This window comes from Hylobates moloch, unplaced genomic scaffold, assembly GCF_009828535.3.
Source record: "Hylobates moloch isolate HMO894 unplaced genomic scaffold, HMol_V3 SCAFFOLD_12, whole genome shotgun sequence".
Lineage (NCBI taxonomy): Eukaryota > Metazoa > Chordata > Mammalia > Primates > Hylobatidae > Hylobates > Hylobates moloch.
This window is the reverse complement of record NW_026652287.1, coordinates 102,031,296-102,048,879: the sequence shown is the minus strand read 5'-3', so window position 1 is coordinate 102,048,879 and position 17,584 is coordinate 102,031,296. Positions and strand designations below refer to the sequence as shown.

The 17,584-nt window shown below is 47.3% G+C and overlaps 1 protein-coding gene across 1 annotated transcript in view; it reads right to left on the bottom strand.

Annotated features, from left to right (window-relative positions):
* Positions 1–13,654: 13,654 nt before the first annotated feature.
* The window catches only part of NLRP2 (NLR family pyrin domain containing 2), a 35,956-nt gene continuing 32,026 nt past the window's right edge, over positions 13,655–17,584 (bottom strand). Inside the window, exons 11-12 of the mRNA XM_032171115.2 lie at positions 16,364–16,534; positions 13,655–14,026 (exon numbers count right to left, since the gene is read on the bottom strand). Coding sequence (XP_032027006.1) covers positions 13,888–14,026; positions 16,364–16,534 — 310 coding nt within the window. The 3' untranslated portion in view covers positions 13,655–13,887. The remainder of the gene's footprint in view (positions 14,027–16,363; positions 16,535–17,584) is intronic.

Sequence of the window (17,584 nt, the reverse complement as noted above, 5' to 3'; positions counted from 1 at the left end):
GCCCGCTTCCCTTCACATTAGAAAACAAGATCAGCCTGTGCAACATGGTGAAACCCCATCTCTACCAAAAAAACAAGAAAACAAAAATTAGCCAGGCGTGGTGGTGCATCCCTATACTCCCAGCAACTCAGGGGGCTGAGGTGGGAGAATGGCTTGAGCCTGGGAGGCAGAGGTTGCAGTGAGCTGAGATCGCACCACTGCACTCTAGCCCGAGTGACAAAGCCTGACCTTGTCTCAAAAAATAAATAAAGTGATGGATATGTTAATTACCCTGATTTGATCATAACACATTGTATACATGTACTGAAATATTGCTGTCTACCCCATAAATATGTACAATTATGTATAAATTTTTAAAATAATAAAAATAAAATGAGATAATGCACCATCTCCATCCCTCTCATATTTACTTTTGAAGGAAATGTTAGGTCTTCTCAAGGTAAAGTTCTATATTTATTATAGCATTTAGGCACTTCTTGACCATCTAATGAGTGTAAAACTGTACCGCTGGGCCAAGTGCAGTGGATCATGTCTGTAATCCTAGCACTTTGGGAGGCCAAGGCAGGAGGATCACTTGAGCCCAGGAGTTCAAGACCAGCCTGGGCAACATAGTGAGACCCCATCTCTACTTAAAATAAAGAAGATAAAAATTGTTTAAAAAAAGGAAAAGAATGGCTGGCCACAGTGGCTCATGCCTGTAATCCCAGCACTTTGGGAGGTTGAGGTGGGTGAGTCACTTGGGAAAAGACAGAAGGATGGCAGAAAGAAGTTCCAGGACGACCGATGCGAATCAGAGCTAGCGAGCACACAGCTTGGATGAAGGGGGAACGGGAAAGTTGCTTAGAGAAGCCTCCAAATGTAAGAATGGGTCAATTATTTGTCTTAATATAGTGGAAAATCATACTGAGATGCTATCAGAAGACAGAGGAAAAATAATTATAGAGGTCAAGTAAACTAAGTAGATTTTAAAAAGACCAGTATAGCCTAGGCACAGTGGCTCACGCCTGTAATCCCAGCACTTTGGGAGGCTGAGGCGGGATCGCCTGAGCCTAAGAGTTCGAGACCAGCCTGGGCAACATGGCGAAACCTTGTCTCATATACAAAAACTACAAAGAATTAGCTGGGTGTGATACCACATACCTACTCTCAGGTACTCAGGAGGCTGAGGTCGGGGGTCACCTGAGCCCGGGGAGGTTGAGGCTGCAGGGAGCCATGATTGCACCACTGCTCTCAAACCTGGGTGACAGAGTGACACCTTGCCTGAAAATAAAAATAAAAAACAAATATAAACTTTAGGGGAACAATAACAACAACACATGGTTACACATTTTGAGAAACCTAATATTAACAAGTTCCTAAATAAAACAGCTAAAAGTGGGTGTCTCTTAGGCGGAGCAATGGAAGAGACGGTTGGTTAGCCACTGCATTTTGTACACACCCTTTTAGTGCTATTGGAATTTTTTTAGGTAGGTGCTGTCAGGCCGCTGAGCCCAAGCTAAGCCATCATATCCCCTGTGGCCTGCACGTACACATCCAGATGGCCGGTTCCTGCCTTAACTGATGACATTCCACCACAAAAGAAGTGAAAATGGCCTGTTCCTGCCTTAACTGATGACATTGTCTTGTGAAATTCCTTCTCCTGGCTCATCCTGGCTCAAAAAGCTCCCCCACTGAGCACCTTGTGACCCCCACTCTGCCCGCCAGAGAACAACCCCCCTTTTACTGTAATTTTCCACTACCTACCCAAATCCTATAAAACGGCCCTACCCTTATCTCCCTTCACTGACTCTCTTTTTGGACTCAGCCCGCCTGCACCCAGATGAAATAAACAGCTTTATTGCTCACACAAAGCCTGTTTGGTGGTCTCTTCACACGGACGCACATGAAATTTGGTGCCATGACTTGGATCGGGGGACCTCCCTTGGGAGATCAATCCCCTGTCCTCCTGCTCTTTGCTCTATGAAAAAGATCCGCCTACGACCTCGGGTCCTCAGACCCACCAGCCCAAGAAACATCTCACCAAGTTTAAATCCAGTAAGCGGCCTCTTCTTACTCTCTTCTCCAACCTCTCTCACTGTCCCTCAACCACTTTCTCCTTTCCACTCTTCAATCTCTCCCTTCTCTTAATTTCCATTCCTTTCATTTTCTGGTAGAGACAACGGAGACATGTTTTATCCGTGGACCCAAAACTCCAGCACCAGTCACGGACTAGGGAAGGCAGCCTTCCCTTGGTGTTTAATCATTGCAGGGACGCCTCTCTGATTATTCACCCACGTTTCAGAGGTGTCAGACCACGCAGGGATGCCTGCCTTGGTCCTTCACCCTTAGCAGCAAGTCCCGCTTTTCTGGGGAAGGGGCAAGTACCCCAACCCCTTCTCTCTGTGTCTCTACCTCTTCTCCACCTTTCTGGGGGGCAAGAAACCCCCAACCCCTTCTCCTTCACTCTTAGCAGCAAGTCCTGCTTTTCTAGAGGAGGGGCAAGTACCCCAATCCCTTATATCTCTGTGCCCCAACCTCTTAGATCTCTGTGCCCCAATCCCTTATTTCCACACCCGACCTCTTATCTCTGCGCCCAGATCCCTTATTTCCACACCCCAACCCCTTTCCCGCTTTTCTGGAAGGTAAGAACCCCCGAACCCCTTCCCTCCGTGTCTCTTTTCTCTGGGCTTGCTTCCTTCACTATGGGCAAACTTCCACCCTCCATTCCTCCTTCTTCTCCCTTGGCCTGTGTTCTCAAGAACTTAAAACCTCTTCAACTCACACCTGACCTAAAACCTAAATGCCTTATTTTCTTCTGCAGTGCCACTTGACCCCAACACAAACTCGACAGTAGTTCCAAATAGCCAGAAAACGGCACTTTCAATTTTTCCATCCTGCAAGATCTAAATAATTCTTGTCGTAAAATGGGCAAATGGTCTGAGGTGCCTGACGTCCAGGCATTCTTTTACACATTGGTCCCTTCCTCGTCTCTGCCCAATGCAACTCGTCCCAAATCCTCCTTCTTTCCCTCCCGCCCGTCCCCTCAGTCCCAACCCCAAGCATCGCTGAGTCTTTCTAATCCTCCTTTTCTACATGCCCATCTGACCTCTCCCCTCCTCCCCAGGCTGCTCCTTGCCACGCCGAGCCAGGTCCCAATTCTTCCTCAGCCTCCGCTCCTCCACCCTATAATCCTTTTATCACTTCCCCTCCTCACCCCCGGTCCGGCTTACAGTTTCGTTCCGTGACTAGCCCTCCCCCACCTGCCCAGCAAATTACTCTTAAAAAGGTGGCTGGAGCTAAAGGCATAGTCAAGGTTAATGCTCCTTTTTCTTTATCCAAAATCAGATAGCGTTTAGGCTCTTTTTCATCAAATGTAAAAATCCAGCCCAGTTCATGACTCATTTGGCAGCAACCCTGAGACACTTTACAGACCTAGACCCTAAAAGGTCAAAAGGCCATCTTCTTCTCAAAATACATTTTATTACCCAGCCTGCTCCCGACATTAAATAAAACTCCAAAAATTAAATTCCGGCCCCCAAACCCCACAACAGGATTTAATTAACCTCGCCTTCAAGGTGTACAATAATAGAAAAAAGTTGCAATTCCTTGCCTCCACTGTGAGACAAACCCCAGCCACATCTCCAGCACACAAGAACTTCCAAATGCCTGAACCACAGCAGCCAGGCGTTCCTCCAGAACCTCCTCCCCCAGGAGCTTGCTACAAGTGCCAGAAATCTGACCACCAGGCCAAGGAATGCCCGCAGCCTAGGATTCCTCCTAAGCCATGTCCCATCTGTGTGGGACCCCACTGGAAATGGGACTGTTCAACTCACCTAGCAGCCACTCCCAGAGCCTGGAACTCTGGCCCAAGGCCCTCTGACTGACTCCTTCTCGGCTTAGCAGCTGAAGACTGACGCTGCCTGATCGCCTCGGAAGCCCCGTAGACCATCACGGACGCCGAGCTTTGGGTAACTCTCACAGTGGAAGGTAAGTCCGTCCCCTTCGTCAATACAGAGGTCACCCACTCCACATCACCTTCTTTTCAAGGGCCTGTTTCCCTTGCCTCCGTAACTGTTGTGGGTATTGACAGCCAGGCTTCTAAACCCCCTGAAAACTCCCTCACTCTGGTGCCAACTTGGACAACGCTCTTTTATGCATTCTTTTTTAGTTATCCCCACCTGCCCAGTTCCCTTATTAGGCCGAGATATTTTAACCAAATTACCTGCTTCCCTGACTATTCCTGGACTACAGCTGCATCTCATTGCCGCCCTTCTCCCCAACCCAAAGCCTCCTTCGCGTCTTCCTCATATCCCCCGACCTTAACCCACAAGTATGGGACATCTCTACTCCTTCCCTGGCAACCGATCACATGCCTGTTACCATCCCATTAAAACCTAATCACCCTGACCCTGCTCAACGCCAATATCCCATCCCACAGCACACTTAAAAAGGATTAAAGCCTGTTATCACTCGCCTGCTACTGCATGGGCTTCTAAAACCTATAACTCTCCTTACAATTCCCCTATTTTACCTGTCCAAAAACCGGACAAGTCTTACAGATTAGTTCAGGATCTGCGCCTTATCAACCAGATTGTTTTGCCTATCCATCCTGTGGTGCCCAACCCATATACTCTCCTATCCTCAATACCTTCCTCCACAACTCACTATTCCGTTCTCGATCTTAAAGATGCTTTTTTCACCATTCCCCTGCACCCCTCATCCCAGCCTCTCTTTACTTTCACTTAGACTGACCCTGACACCCATTAGGCTCAGCAAATTACCTGGGCTGTACTGCCGCAAGGCTTCACAGGCAGCCCCCATTCAGTCAAGCCCAAATTTCATCCTCATCTGTTACCTATCTCAGCATAATTCTCATAAAAACACACGTGCTCTCCCTGCTGCTCATGTCTGATTAATCTCCCAAACCTCAATCCCTTACAAAACAACAACTCCTTTCCTTCCTAGGCATGGTTAGTGGGGTCACAATTCTTACACAAGAGCCAGTACCGCACCCTGTAGCCTTTCTGTCCAAACAACTTGACCTTACTGTTTTAGCCTAGCCCTCATGCCTGCGTGCAGCGGCTGCCACTGCTTTAATACTTTTACAGGCCCTAAAAATCACAAACTATGCTCAACTCACTCTCTACAGCTCTCATAATTTCCAAAATCTATTTTCTTACTCACACCTGACGCATACACTTTCTGCTCCCCGGGCTCCTTCAGCTGTACTCACTCTTTGTTGAGTCTCCACAATTACCATTGTTCCTGCCCTGGACTTCAATCCGGCCCCCCACATTATTCCAGATACCACACCTGACCCCCATGACTGCATCTCTCTGATCCACCTGACGTTCACCCCATTTCCCCACATTTCCTTCTTCCCTGTTTCTCACCCTGATTACACTTAGTTTATTGATGGCAGTTCCACCAGGCCTAATCGCCACACACCAGCAAAGGCAGGGTATGCTATAGTAGAAGCCACTAGCCCGCCTCTTAGAACCTCTCATTTCCTTTCCATCGTGGAAATCTATCCTCAAAGAAATAACTTCTCAGCGTTCCATCTGCTATTCTGCTACTCCTCAGGGATTATTCAGGCCCCCTCCCTTCCCTACACACCAAGCTTGAGGATTTGTCCCCACCCAGGACTGGCAAATGAGCTTTACTCAACATGCCCCGAGTCAGATAACTAAAATACCTCTTCGTCTAGGTAGACACTTTCACTGGATAAGTAGAGTCCTTTCCTACAGGGTCTGAGAAGGCCGCCGCAGTCATTTCTTCCCTTCTGTCAGACATAATTCCTCAGTTTAGCCTTCCCACCTCTATACAGTCTGATAACAGACCAGCCTTTATTAATCAAATCAGCCAAGCATTTTTTCAGGCTCTTAGTATTCAGTGACAGACTAATGGTCTATTAAAAACACACCTCACCAAGCTCAGCCACCAACTTAAAAAGGACTGGACAATACTTTTACCACTTTCGCTTCTCAGAATTCAGGCCTGTCCTCAGAATGCTATAAGGTACAGCCCATTTAAGCTCCATTTAAGTTATTCTTTGAGGATAGATTTCCACGATGGAAAGGAAATGAGAGGTTCTAAGAGGCGGGCTAGTGGCTTGTACTATAGCATAGCCTGCCTTTGCTGGTGTGTGGCGATTAGGCCTGGTGGAACTGCCATCAATAAACTAAGTGTGATCAGAGTGAGAAACAGGGAAGAAGGAAATGTGGGGAAATGGGGTGAATGTCAGGTGGATCAGAGAGATGCAGTCATGAGGGTCAGGTGTGGTATCTGGAATAGACGCTCCTTTTTATTAGGCCCCAGTCTCATTCCAGACACCAGACCAACTTGGACTGTGCTCCAAAAAACTTGTCATCGCTACTATCTTCTGTCTAGTCATGCTCCTATTCACCGTTCTCAACTACTCACACATGCCCTGCTCTTGTTTACACTGCCAGTTTACACTGTTTCTCCAAGCCACCACAGCTGGTATCTCCTGGTACCATCCCCAAACCGCCACTCTTAACTCCTAAAGTAAATAAATAATCTTTACTGGCAGGACTATGCTGAACCTCCTTAGGCACTCTCTAATTAGATGTCCTAGGTCCTCCCAATTCTTAGTCCTTTAACATCTGTTTTTCTCCTTCTCTTATTCCGTTTAGTTTTTCAATTCATACAAAACTGTATCCAGGCCATCACCAATAATTCTACACGACAAATGTTTCTTCTAACAGCCCCACAATATCACCCCTTACCACAAAATCTTCCTTCGGCTTAATCGCTCCCACTTCAGGTTCCCACGCCGCCCCTAATCCCGCTTGAAGCAGCCCTGAGAAACATCTCCCATTATCTCTCCATACCACCCCCCAAAATTTTCGCCATCCCAACACTTCACCACTATTTCGTTTTATTTTTCTTATTAATATAAGAAGACAGGAATGTCAGGCCTCTGAGCCCAAGCTAAGCCATCATATCCCCTGTGACCTGCACGTACACATCCAGATGGCCGGTTCCTGCCTTAACTGATGGCATTGTCTTGTGAAATTCCTTCTCCTGGCTCAATCCTGGCTCAAAAGCTCCCCTACTGAGAACCTTGTGACCCCCACTCTGCCCGCCAGAGAACCCCCCTTTGACTGTAATTTTCCTTTACCTACCCAAATTCTATAAAACGGCCCCACCCCTATCTCCCTTCGCTGACTCTCTTTTCGGACTCAGCCCACCTGCACCCAGGTGATTAAAAGCTTTATTGCCCACACAAAGCCTGTTTGGTGGTCTCTTCACACGGACGCACATGAAAGGTGCGTGTATATTTTTGTAACACAATAAATAATGACAGTATACACTTTTTCTTTTAGAAGTATGCTGTTACACAGAATTAAGAACAGGAAGTCTCAAAATTGTTTCCTTCAGGAGAGAAAACTTATTGATGGGGGAGACTTCTGAAACACTTGCTTTGCATACTGCCGCTTAGTTAAAAAATCGCATTTTAACTTAAAAATATCCAAAAATAACACAGTTTTATAATAACAAATTATTACAAATATTACAAAATAATAAAAATACAAGTAATGCAGAGTGGAAATACAAAGCTATGTGTGCTAGACGGCTAATAAGTCATAACAAACAACACCAAAATTAAAGAACAAGATAGTTGTGACTTACCTTGGTCAATCACTTTCCATAGTAATTCAAATCATTCAATCCAGGATCTCATCTCTGAAAATGAAGGAAAAAAAGCAACAGAAAATAGTGTAGAGGTCTCTGGTGTTCCAAGAATAGGCACTGGAGGGAGATGTGGGTGCCTGAGCTGTGCCCAGTCACTCAAATGGCACACCTGATGCTACCTGTTCACTTCAGGCTGAGCAGGAGAGAGAAAAGACGTTCCCCTCAGCCACTTCCTGTCTTCTGATTTCACTTCTTGCCTGCCTCCGACTGCAAGTCCTGGTTTGACGTCACTTCCTGTCTTCTGATTTTACTTCATGTATGACCTCACTTCCTGTCTTCTACAACCACTTCCTGTCTTACTTCACTTCCTGTCTTCTGACTTTGCTTCCTGTATGACCTCACTTCTTGTCTTCTACCAGCACTTCCTGTCTTCCGATGTTACTTCCTATCTTGACTTCACTTCTTTTTTTTTTTTTTTTGACAGAGTCTCGTTCTGTCGCCTAAGGTGGAGTGCAGTTGTGCCAGCTTGAAACCACCTTTCCAAAATTATGACTGAGACAGTGAAAGAGATTTAACTGACTCCATTTTGCTTCTAACCTCCAAGCTGTCTTTTTTCATTCCTGGGCATAGGCTGAACTTTGGGAGAAACTTAGTTTATAGTTTAAACAAAGACGATAGCCCTTTTCCAAAGCAGACCTCTTTGTTGCCTGGGGACTAGATTGGCTCTGTAGGATGAACATTAGCCACGAGATTAGAAATTATGATTTAGGAGTCATGCAGCTGGAGGCTACAAGATTGTGACCCCCCTAAACTGCCTCTAAGATCAGTGCTTAATTTGCAGACCCTGTACTTGATGGATCAGCTGGCACCACCTATATCAATAAACTGGCCCATCTTATCTTTTGGCCTCCACTCAGGAACTGAGTGCAAGAAGATAGCTTTGGCTCCCATGATTTCATCCCTGACCAATCAGCACTCCTGGCTCACTGGCTTCCCACCCACCCACCAAGTTATCCTTAAAAATTCTTCTTCCTGAATGCTGGGAGACACTGACTTGAATAATAATAAAACTCTGGTCTCTCGTAGAGCCAGCTCTGCATGAACTATTCTCTATTGCGATTCCCTGTCTTGATGAATCAGCTCTGTCTAGGCAGTGGGCAAGGTGAACACCTTGGACGATTACAATCTTGGCTCACTGCAACCTCCACCTCCTGGGTTCAAGCGATTCTCCTGCCTCAGACTCCCAAGTAGCTGAGATTACAGAAGTGCACTACCATGCTCAGCTACATTTTTTTTTTTTTCTGTCCCCAGGCTGGAGTGCAATGGTGCGATCTCAGCTCGTTGCAACCTCCACCTTCCGGGTTTAAGCAATCCTCCTGCCTCAGCCTCCAGAGTAGCTGGGATTACAGGCATGCGCCACCATGCCTGGCTAATTTTTGTATTTTTGGTAGAGACAGGGTTTCACCATGTTGCCCAGGCTGGTCTTGAACTCCTGACCTCAAGTGATCCACCTGCCTCTGCCTCCCAAAATGCTGGGATTACAGTGCGATCCACCACGCCCAGCCCACTCCCTGTCTTGTGACTTTACTTTCTGCCTGACTTCACTTCCTGCTTTTACTTGAACAGAGCACAACATTTCCATCATCTACACTGCTCTGTCTGGGTGAGCAGAGGGACCCTGAAGAAGCCTGGGTCAGGGCTCAGGGAATGAGCGAGAGGAAAGGATGTGGTTACCATGGAAGTTGTTTTGGGGCGCAGGATGTGGTCTGGGATTGGGGAGTGTGAAAAGAAAGACCGTCACCGGGGTCTTTCTTCCAGAGCTGCAGCTGAGCCAGAGGATCTTCAACAGCAGAGAGGTCTTCGTATTCTTGTGGAAGAGCTGAGGATTGAGAGAAGCGCGGCTTAGCTCATGGGAGTGACCTTGGCTTTCAGAAGCCTGAAAATGAGGCTTGGAGGTAGCGAGTGGGGTGTGTGTGTGTGTGTGTGTGTGTGCATTGGGGGAGGGGGTCAGACTCTCATGACCTCTGAAAATGAGGCTTGGAGGTAGAGAGTGGGGTGTGTGTGTGTGCATTGGGGAAGGGGGTCAGACTCTCATGGCCTCTGAAAATGAGGCTTGGAGGTAGACAGTGGGGTGTGTGTGTCTGTGTGTGTGTGCATTGGGGGAGGAGTCAGACTCTCATGGCCTCTGAAAATGAGGCTTGGAGGTAGAGAGTGGGGTGTGTGTGTGTGCATTGGGGAAGGGGGTCACACTCTCATGGCCTCTGAAAATGAGGCTTGGAGGTAGACAGTGGGGTGCTCTGGCTCTTATTGTTTTTTTTGTTCTGGGAACATTTCCCAAGCCCATCATCTGGGCTAACCCAGCCCTCGTGGTTCCTGGGTGCAAACATGGCCATGGAACTGTGGAAGGGTTTTTTTTGTATCCTTAGCAGAGAACCCAGTGAATACTTTCTTCTTGATCATCAGTGTGATGAGATCCAGAGCAAGCAAGGGCTAATGCTGCTGTGAGCCTGAGGCCACACTTTCAGAATTCAGTGATGGGCGGAGGCGAGTGGTCACAGGTAAGGAGGTGCAAGAAAACAGGGACAGCAGTACTTATTCATCTCTGAACATACAGATTCAGACACACAGAAACCACGTGCCACAGGTTTCACTGTTTAGGACTTGTCGGTCATGAGGGTGGGCATCTGAGAGTATGGCTAGATGAAACACACACATTGGAGAAAGATGGTGAATTATGAGTGCAAGTTTACATTTTATGGGTCCCTGGGGTGTCAATAGTTCCTAAATGGATGTAGATGTTACTCAATTTCTTCTCTAAAGATGGGGCTAGATTACAATGGCTCTCAACCTAAGAAAACTTTGCATTTCAGGAAATATTTTCTACGGCCCGGAGACGTTTTTGATCATCATCACTGTGAGGATGCTGGCATCCAGGGGGTGGAGGCTAGGGATGGTGCCAGACACCGTGTAAATGTACAGGACCATGCTTCCCACCAAGACACCGTGTAAATGTACAGGACCATGCTTCCCACCAAGACACCGTGTAAATGTACAGGACCATGCTTCCCAAGTAGTGATCTGACCCCAAATGTCAACAGTGTGGAGAATGAGAAACCTTTAGTTTCTTCATGCAATGTCCTTTTTAAACTTTATGCCTCTCTTTTACCAATTTTCCCCCTTCTTCCCGCTGAAACTGAGAATAAAGATGCTCTGGAGGTCGGGCACGGTAGCTTATGTCTGTAATCCCAGCATTTTGGGAGACTGAGGCAGGCGGATCGCTTGAGGTTAGGGGTTCAAGACCAGCCTGGCCAACACGGTGAAACCTTGTCTCTACTAAAAATGCAAAAATTATCCAGGAGCCTGAGGCAGAATTGCTTGAACTGGGGAGGCAGAGGCTGCAGTAAGCCAAGATCACACCACTGTACTCCAAACCGGGCAATGGAGCGAGACTGTCAAAAAAAAAAAAAAAAGTGCTCAGGGAATGACCCATGCCCCATTGAACAAGGAGACCTTGAACCAGGAACAGAAGGAAACAGGAAACCTCAGAAGCCCAAACTGTATGCAATGGAACTGGAAAGTGATGGAGTGGTTTAAAGGTAGTATCAGAGAACTTGGATCTAGTCGGTGAGAATAAACCAATGGCCCCTGATGAAGAAATGAAAGTAGGAAGAGAGATTAATTTTTTTAGTTTTAAATTTAAATATTAAAACTACTTTTGACCAGGTGTGGTGGCTCATGCCTATAATCCCAGCACTTGGGGAGGCCAAGGTGGGCAGATCACCTGAGCTCAGGAGTTCAAGACCAGTCTGGGCAATGTGGCGAAACCCTATCTTTACCAAAAATACAAAAATTACCTGGGTGCAGTGGTGCACACCTGTGGTCCCAGCTACATGGGAGGCTGAGATGGGAGAACTGCTTAAACTGGGGAGGTAGAGGCTGCAGTGAGCCGAGATCGTGCCATTGCACTCCAGTCTGGGTGAAAGGGCAAGATTCTGCCACCCCCAAAAAAAAAAAAAAAAAAAAAAAAGAAAAAAATGTTGCCAGGCGCAGTGACTCATACCTGTAATCCCAGCACTTTGGGAGACCAAGGCCGGTGGATCACCTGAGGTCGGGAGTTCGAGACCAGCCTGACCAATATGGAAAAACCCCCGTCTCTGCTAAAAATACAAAATTAGCCAGGCTTGGTGGCATATGCCTATAATCCCAGCTACTCGGGAGGCTGAGGCAGGAGAATCGCTTGAACCTGGGGAGGTGGAGGTTGCAGTGAGCCAAAGTCGTGCCATTGCACTCCAGCCTGGGCAACAAGAGTGAAACTGTCTCAAAAAAAACAAACAAAAAACCATGATTTTATTAGTGTTTAATAAAAATTTGTACTGTTATTTTTCCCCCTTACCATTTGTTTGCTCATCCAGTAAACACAGCAACAGTCTCCCCATGAGAAGCAACTTTGCCAACTAGTGTCGTCTTTATAGTACAGTTCCTTTTGTTTGTGGTTTTACAGCATAGAGCTTGCACTGCTGCTTTGTTGAATTTGGAATTCTGTATCACAAGGAAATACTGGAGACTCTGTAGTGAAAAACTATGCATGCCATGAGATTTTTTTTTTTTTTTTTTGGAGAAGGAGTCACTCTGTTGCCCAAGCTGGAATGCAGTACTGCAGTCTTCAGCACAGTGCAACCTCCACCTCCTGGGTTTAAGCAATTCTCCTGCCTCAGCCTCCCAAGTAGCTGGGATTACAGGCATGTGCCACCATGCCTGTCTAATTTTTTATATATTTTTTTGAGACGGAGTCTCGCTCTGTCACCCAGGCTGGAGTGCAGTGGCATGATCTCGGCTCACTGCAAGCTCCACCTCCCGGGTTCACGCCATTCTCCTGCCTCAGCCTCTCGGAGTAGCTGGGACTACAGGCACCCGCCACCACGCCCAGCTAATTTTTTTTTGTATTTTTAGTAGAGACGGGGTTTCACCGTGGTCTCGATCTCCTGACCTCGTGATCCGCCCACCTCGGCCTCCCAAAGTGCTGGGATTACAAGTGTGAGCCACCGCGCCTGGCCATTTTTTATATTTTTAGTAGAGACGGGGTTTCACCACGTTGGCCAGATTGGTCTCGAACTCCTGACCTCATGATCTGCCCACCTCAGCCTCCCAAAGTGCTGGGATTACAGGTGTGAGCCACCGTGTCTCACCGAGATGCTATTTTAAGTAAAGTTGGAATTTTTAAAGAGCAAAATCAGAGCAATGACATGGTCATATATGAGCTACACCGAAGCCCCTAAAATATTGTAGGCTGGTGGGAGAAATGCTGTGGTAGGTAATACTCAGCAGGCGGTGACCCATGCAGGTCGAGAAGTAACAACACAGGCCGGGCACCGTGGCTCACACCTGTAATCCCAACCCTTTGGGAGGCTGAGGCAGGCATATTACTTGAGCCTGGGAGTTTGAGATCAGCCTGGGCAACATAGTGAGACCCTGTCTTCAAAAAAATCCCACAAAAATTGGCCTGGTTTGGTGGTGTGCACCTGTAGTCCCAGCTACTGAGGAGGCTGAGGCTGGAGGATCGCTGGAACCTGGGAGCTTGAGGCTGCGGTGAGCTATAATCATGCTGCTGGATTCCAGCCTGGGCAACAGAGCAACAGAGCAACACTCATGCTTGAGGAAAAAAAAAAAAAAAAGCCGGGTGCAGTGGCTCGTGCCTGTAATCCCAGCACTCTGGGAGGCTGAGGTGGGCAGATCACTTGAGGTCAGGAGTTTGAGACCAGCCTGGCCAACATGGTGAAACCTCATCTCTACTAAAAATACAAAAAAATTTAGCCGGGTGTGGTGGGGGATGCCTGTAATCCCAGCTACTCAGGAGGCTGAGACAGGAGAATTGCTTGGGCACAGAGTGAAACTCAGTCTTAAAAAAACCACACAAACAAAATTGACAAGGCAAAGAAACATTCCCCCAGCCCCAGGTTCTCCCCCAATGAGACATGTTCTCTCTAACTTGTCAAAGCCCATTAAGTAACAGCTTCACTTGTGAATGCTCTCACCTTTATTTCTCTCAATATACCCGTGATACAGATATTTCATAGGTAACAAAGGACGTGTACACGTGTCAAACAGAGGCAGAATCATGGCTAAAATATCTAGCCCAGCAATGAACTCATGATCCCTGAGGAGTGGGGGTGGGGGAGGAGAGGAGTCACCAGCAGTTCACCAACACCTGGAAAATCGATGACTTCAAGGAGAATGAATGACTCGGGGGATTCAGATCATGAAGTCATGAGAAGAAGGCCTTTTTTTCCAGGGATCATGTTTCTCAGTATCAATAATCAGTTGTGGGTTGTTTTCTTCTATTTCTTCCAGCAGCTTATCGAGTTCATCATTAAAGTCATCTATTTTCAACCTGGGGTACAATGGGGGAAGAAAAGGTTACTTTGTGCATCAAGATTTGTTTCAAATTCCCAAGTACCTGAAAGTCTGTTAAGGAGGCACAGGGCATGGGTCACCTTTCCTGATTATTCTAGGTGGCAAAAGGAGTGTTCCACATTGATTTTTTTTTTTTTTTTTTAAGACAGTCTCTCTGTCGCCCAGGCTGGAGTGCAGTGGCACCATCTCAGCTCACTGCAACCTGTGCCTCTCGGGTTCAAGCCATCCTATCCTCAGCCTCCCAAGTAGCTGGGACTACAGGTGCCTGCCACCATGCTCGGCTAATTTTTGTGTTTTTAGTAGAGTTGGGGTTTTACCATGTTGCCTAGACCGCACCTGGCCTGATTTGCTTATTTTTTATTTTTAAATACAAAATGAGGCCAGATGTGGTGGGTCATGCCTGTAATGCCAGCACTTTGGGAGAGCGAGGCAGGCAGATCACTTGAGGTCAGGAGTTTGAGACCAGCCTAGACAAGATGGTGAAAGTCCATCTCTACTAAAAATATAAAAGTTAGCTGGGTGTTATGGTGTGTCCCTATAGTCCCAGCTACTCAGGAGGCTGAGACAGGAGAATCACTTGAACCTGGGAGGCAGAGGTTACAGTGAGCCGAGATTGGGCCCCTGCACTCCAGCCTGAGCAACAGAGGGAGATTTTTGTCTAAAAAATAAATGAAGCAAATAATAAAATGTAAAATTAAAGACTTCCATTTCTCTTTTTAATCTTTTCATTCCTCTTATTCTCAACCATGTTGATCTGATGATAGAGAAAACATAACATCAGGTTAACCTTGTAATGGTATATGGCCATGTGTAGTTTTAGATGCTTGCTGATTATCATACACAGAAAATGGAATTGCTGAGTACAGCTGGGCTGTAGCTCTAATACTTGCCTACCTGCTCTGTCACCCACTTTGGCAACTTCTACTCGGTGGACCCCAGAGTACTAGTTAAATAGAGGAGATGCAGGCCAGGCGTGGTGGCTCACACCTATAATCTTAGCACTTTGGGAGGCTGAGGCAGGCGGGTCACCTGAAGTCAGGAGTTCGAGACCAGCCTGACCAATATGGAGAAACCCCGTCTCTACTAAAAATACAAAATTAGCCAGGTGTGGTGGCGCATGCCTGTAGTCCCAGCTACTTGGGAGGCTGAGGGAGGAAAATCTCTTGAACCTGGGAGGCAGAGGCTGCAGTGAGCTGAGATAGCGCCATTGCACTCCAGGCTGGGCAACAAGAGCAAAACTCTGTCTCCAAAAACATAAATAAATAAATAAATAAACTTAAAGCTTAAAAAAACCCTTAGTGTCCATATGTCTTTTGACTTACAAAGTATCTTAGGCTGAGATTTGTGTTAAATAAACAAGTAATCTATGTTTCTTCTACATAAAGATTATTTTGAGCCAGCAGTAGAGTATATTGCTTGTGAGAATTTCTGGAAGTTCCCACACTCCTAGGAAGGGGCTTCTTGGTTCTTTGACGCTACAGTATCGAAATACAACTCAGGCCGGGTGCGGTGACTCATGCCTGTAATCCCAGCACTTTGGGACGCTGAGGTGGGCAAATCACCAAGGTCAAGAGTTCGAGACCACCCTGGCCAACATGGCAAAACCCTGTCTCTACTAAAAATACAAAAATTAGCTAGGTGTGGTGGTGCATGCCTGTAATCCCAGCTACTTGGGAGGCTGAAGCATGAAAATAGCTTGAACCTGGGAGGTGGAGGTTGCAGTTAGCAACCATTGCAACCCAGCCTGGGCAACAGAGTGAGACTCCATCTCAGGGAAAAAAAAAAAAAAAAAAGGAAAAGCAAAACAAAACAAAACCCCAAAACCCCGACAAAATGCAACAAACAAAACGCAGCCCAGTGACAACTGGCTCTCATGAGCAGGTAGACAGCAGCCGTGGCTGGTGCAATGGCTCATGCTTATAAACCTAGTACTCAGGAACGGAGGCAGAAGGATTGCTTGAGCCCAGGAGCTGGAGCGAGCCTGCAGCGAGCCATCATTGTGCTGCTGGACTCCAGCCTGGGGAACATAGTGAGTTCTTGCCTCGAAGAAATAAAGGGCCAGGTACGGTAGCTCATGCCTGTAATCCCAGCACTTTGGGAGGCCGAGGCAGGCGGATCACCTGAGGTCAGGAGTTTGAGACCAGCCTGACCAACATGGTGAAACCCCGTCTCTACTAAAAATACAGAAATTGGCTGGGTGTGGTGGCGGGAACCTGTAATCCAGCTACCAGATCAGTCTCCTACAGCAGGTCCATGTCATTATGCTTCCCCTAAACCTGCCACTCTGGAGAAAGCCTGATGGGGAAGTAAATACCTGAGTGTCTGAAGGGTGCCATTGGGACGTGTCAAGGTTTCAAACAGCATCTTCACTCCACTAGACCCCAAGGGATTCTGACCCAGGTCCAGAGTGACGAGGCTCTGGTTGCAGCTGAGGGCAGAGCAGAGGTCTTCACAACTGAACGGAGGGATGGAACATCCCCACAACCTGGGGAAACACAGAAATCCACACGTTAATTCGGCCGGTGCTGATCGATGCCCTCCTATAAGCCAAGCCCACCCTTGGGTGTTGGGGATCTGCATGACCAACAGAAGTCTCAGGTTGGGCGCGGGGGCTCACGCCTGTAATCCCAGCACTTTGGGAGGCCAAGGTGGATGGATCATCTGAGGTCAGGAGTTCAAGACCAGCCTAACACGTTAAAACCCTGTCTCTACTAAAAGTACAAAAGTTAGCTGGGCGTGGTGGCGGGCACCTGTAATCCCAGCTACTCGGAAGGCTGAGGCAGGATTGCTTGAATCCGGGAGGCAGAGGTTGCAGTGAGCCGAGATCACGCCATTGCACTCTAGTCTGGGTGACAGAGTGAGACTCAGTCTCAAAAACAACAACAACAACAACAACAACAACAACAACAACGAAGTCTCTGCCCTCAGGGCTCATCTGCTAACAGGAAAATATGGAGGTGATGAGGGGTTATGAAGGACAAGGGGTACAGGGAATAACTGGGGGTTCTAGCTACAGTGGTTGGAGGTGATGGGGTGAAGGGACCAAGTCATAGAGCTCAGGGGGAGTTCTCCAGGCAGAGAAATAGCTTGTGCAGAGGCCCTGAAGATGCATGTGATTGACACGTAAAATAGAACATCCAGGCAGCGGGCAGGAGTGAGCCAGGGAGGATTGTCAAGATGAGGTCATAGGTAAGCGGTGGCCAGCTCACAGAAGACCGCGAGGCCATCGTCAATATAGGATTTTACCTAGATTGACATAGGGAAGCACTGAGGCTTTTGAGCAGAGAGGTTAAATAACTTCCATCTTTAAAGTTATTCTTAGAGACAGTCTCGCTCTATTGCCAAGGCTGGAGTGCTGTGGCATGATCTCAGCTCACTGTAACCTCTGCCTCCTGAATTCACGCAGTTCTCGTGCCTCCAAATAGATGAGATTATAGCTATGTGCCACCACGCCCGGCTAATTTTTGTGGTTTTAGTAGAGACAGGGTTTCACCACGTTGGCCAGGCTGGTCTACGAACTCCTGACCTTAGGTGA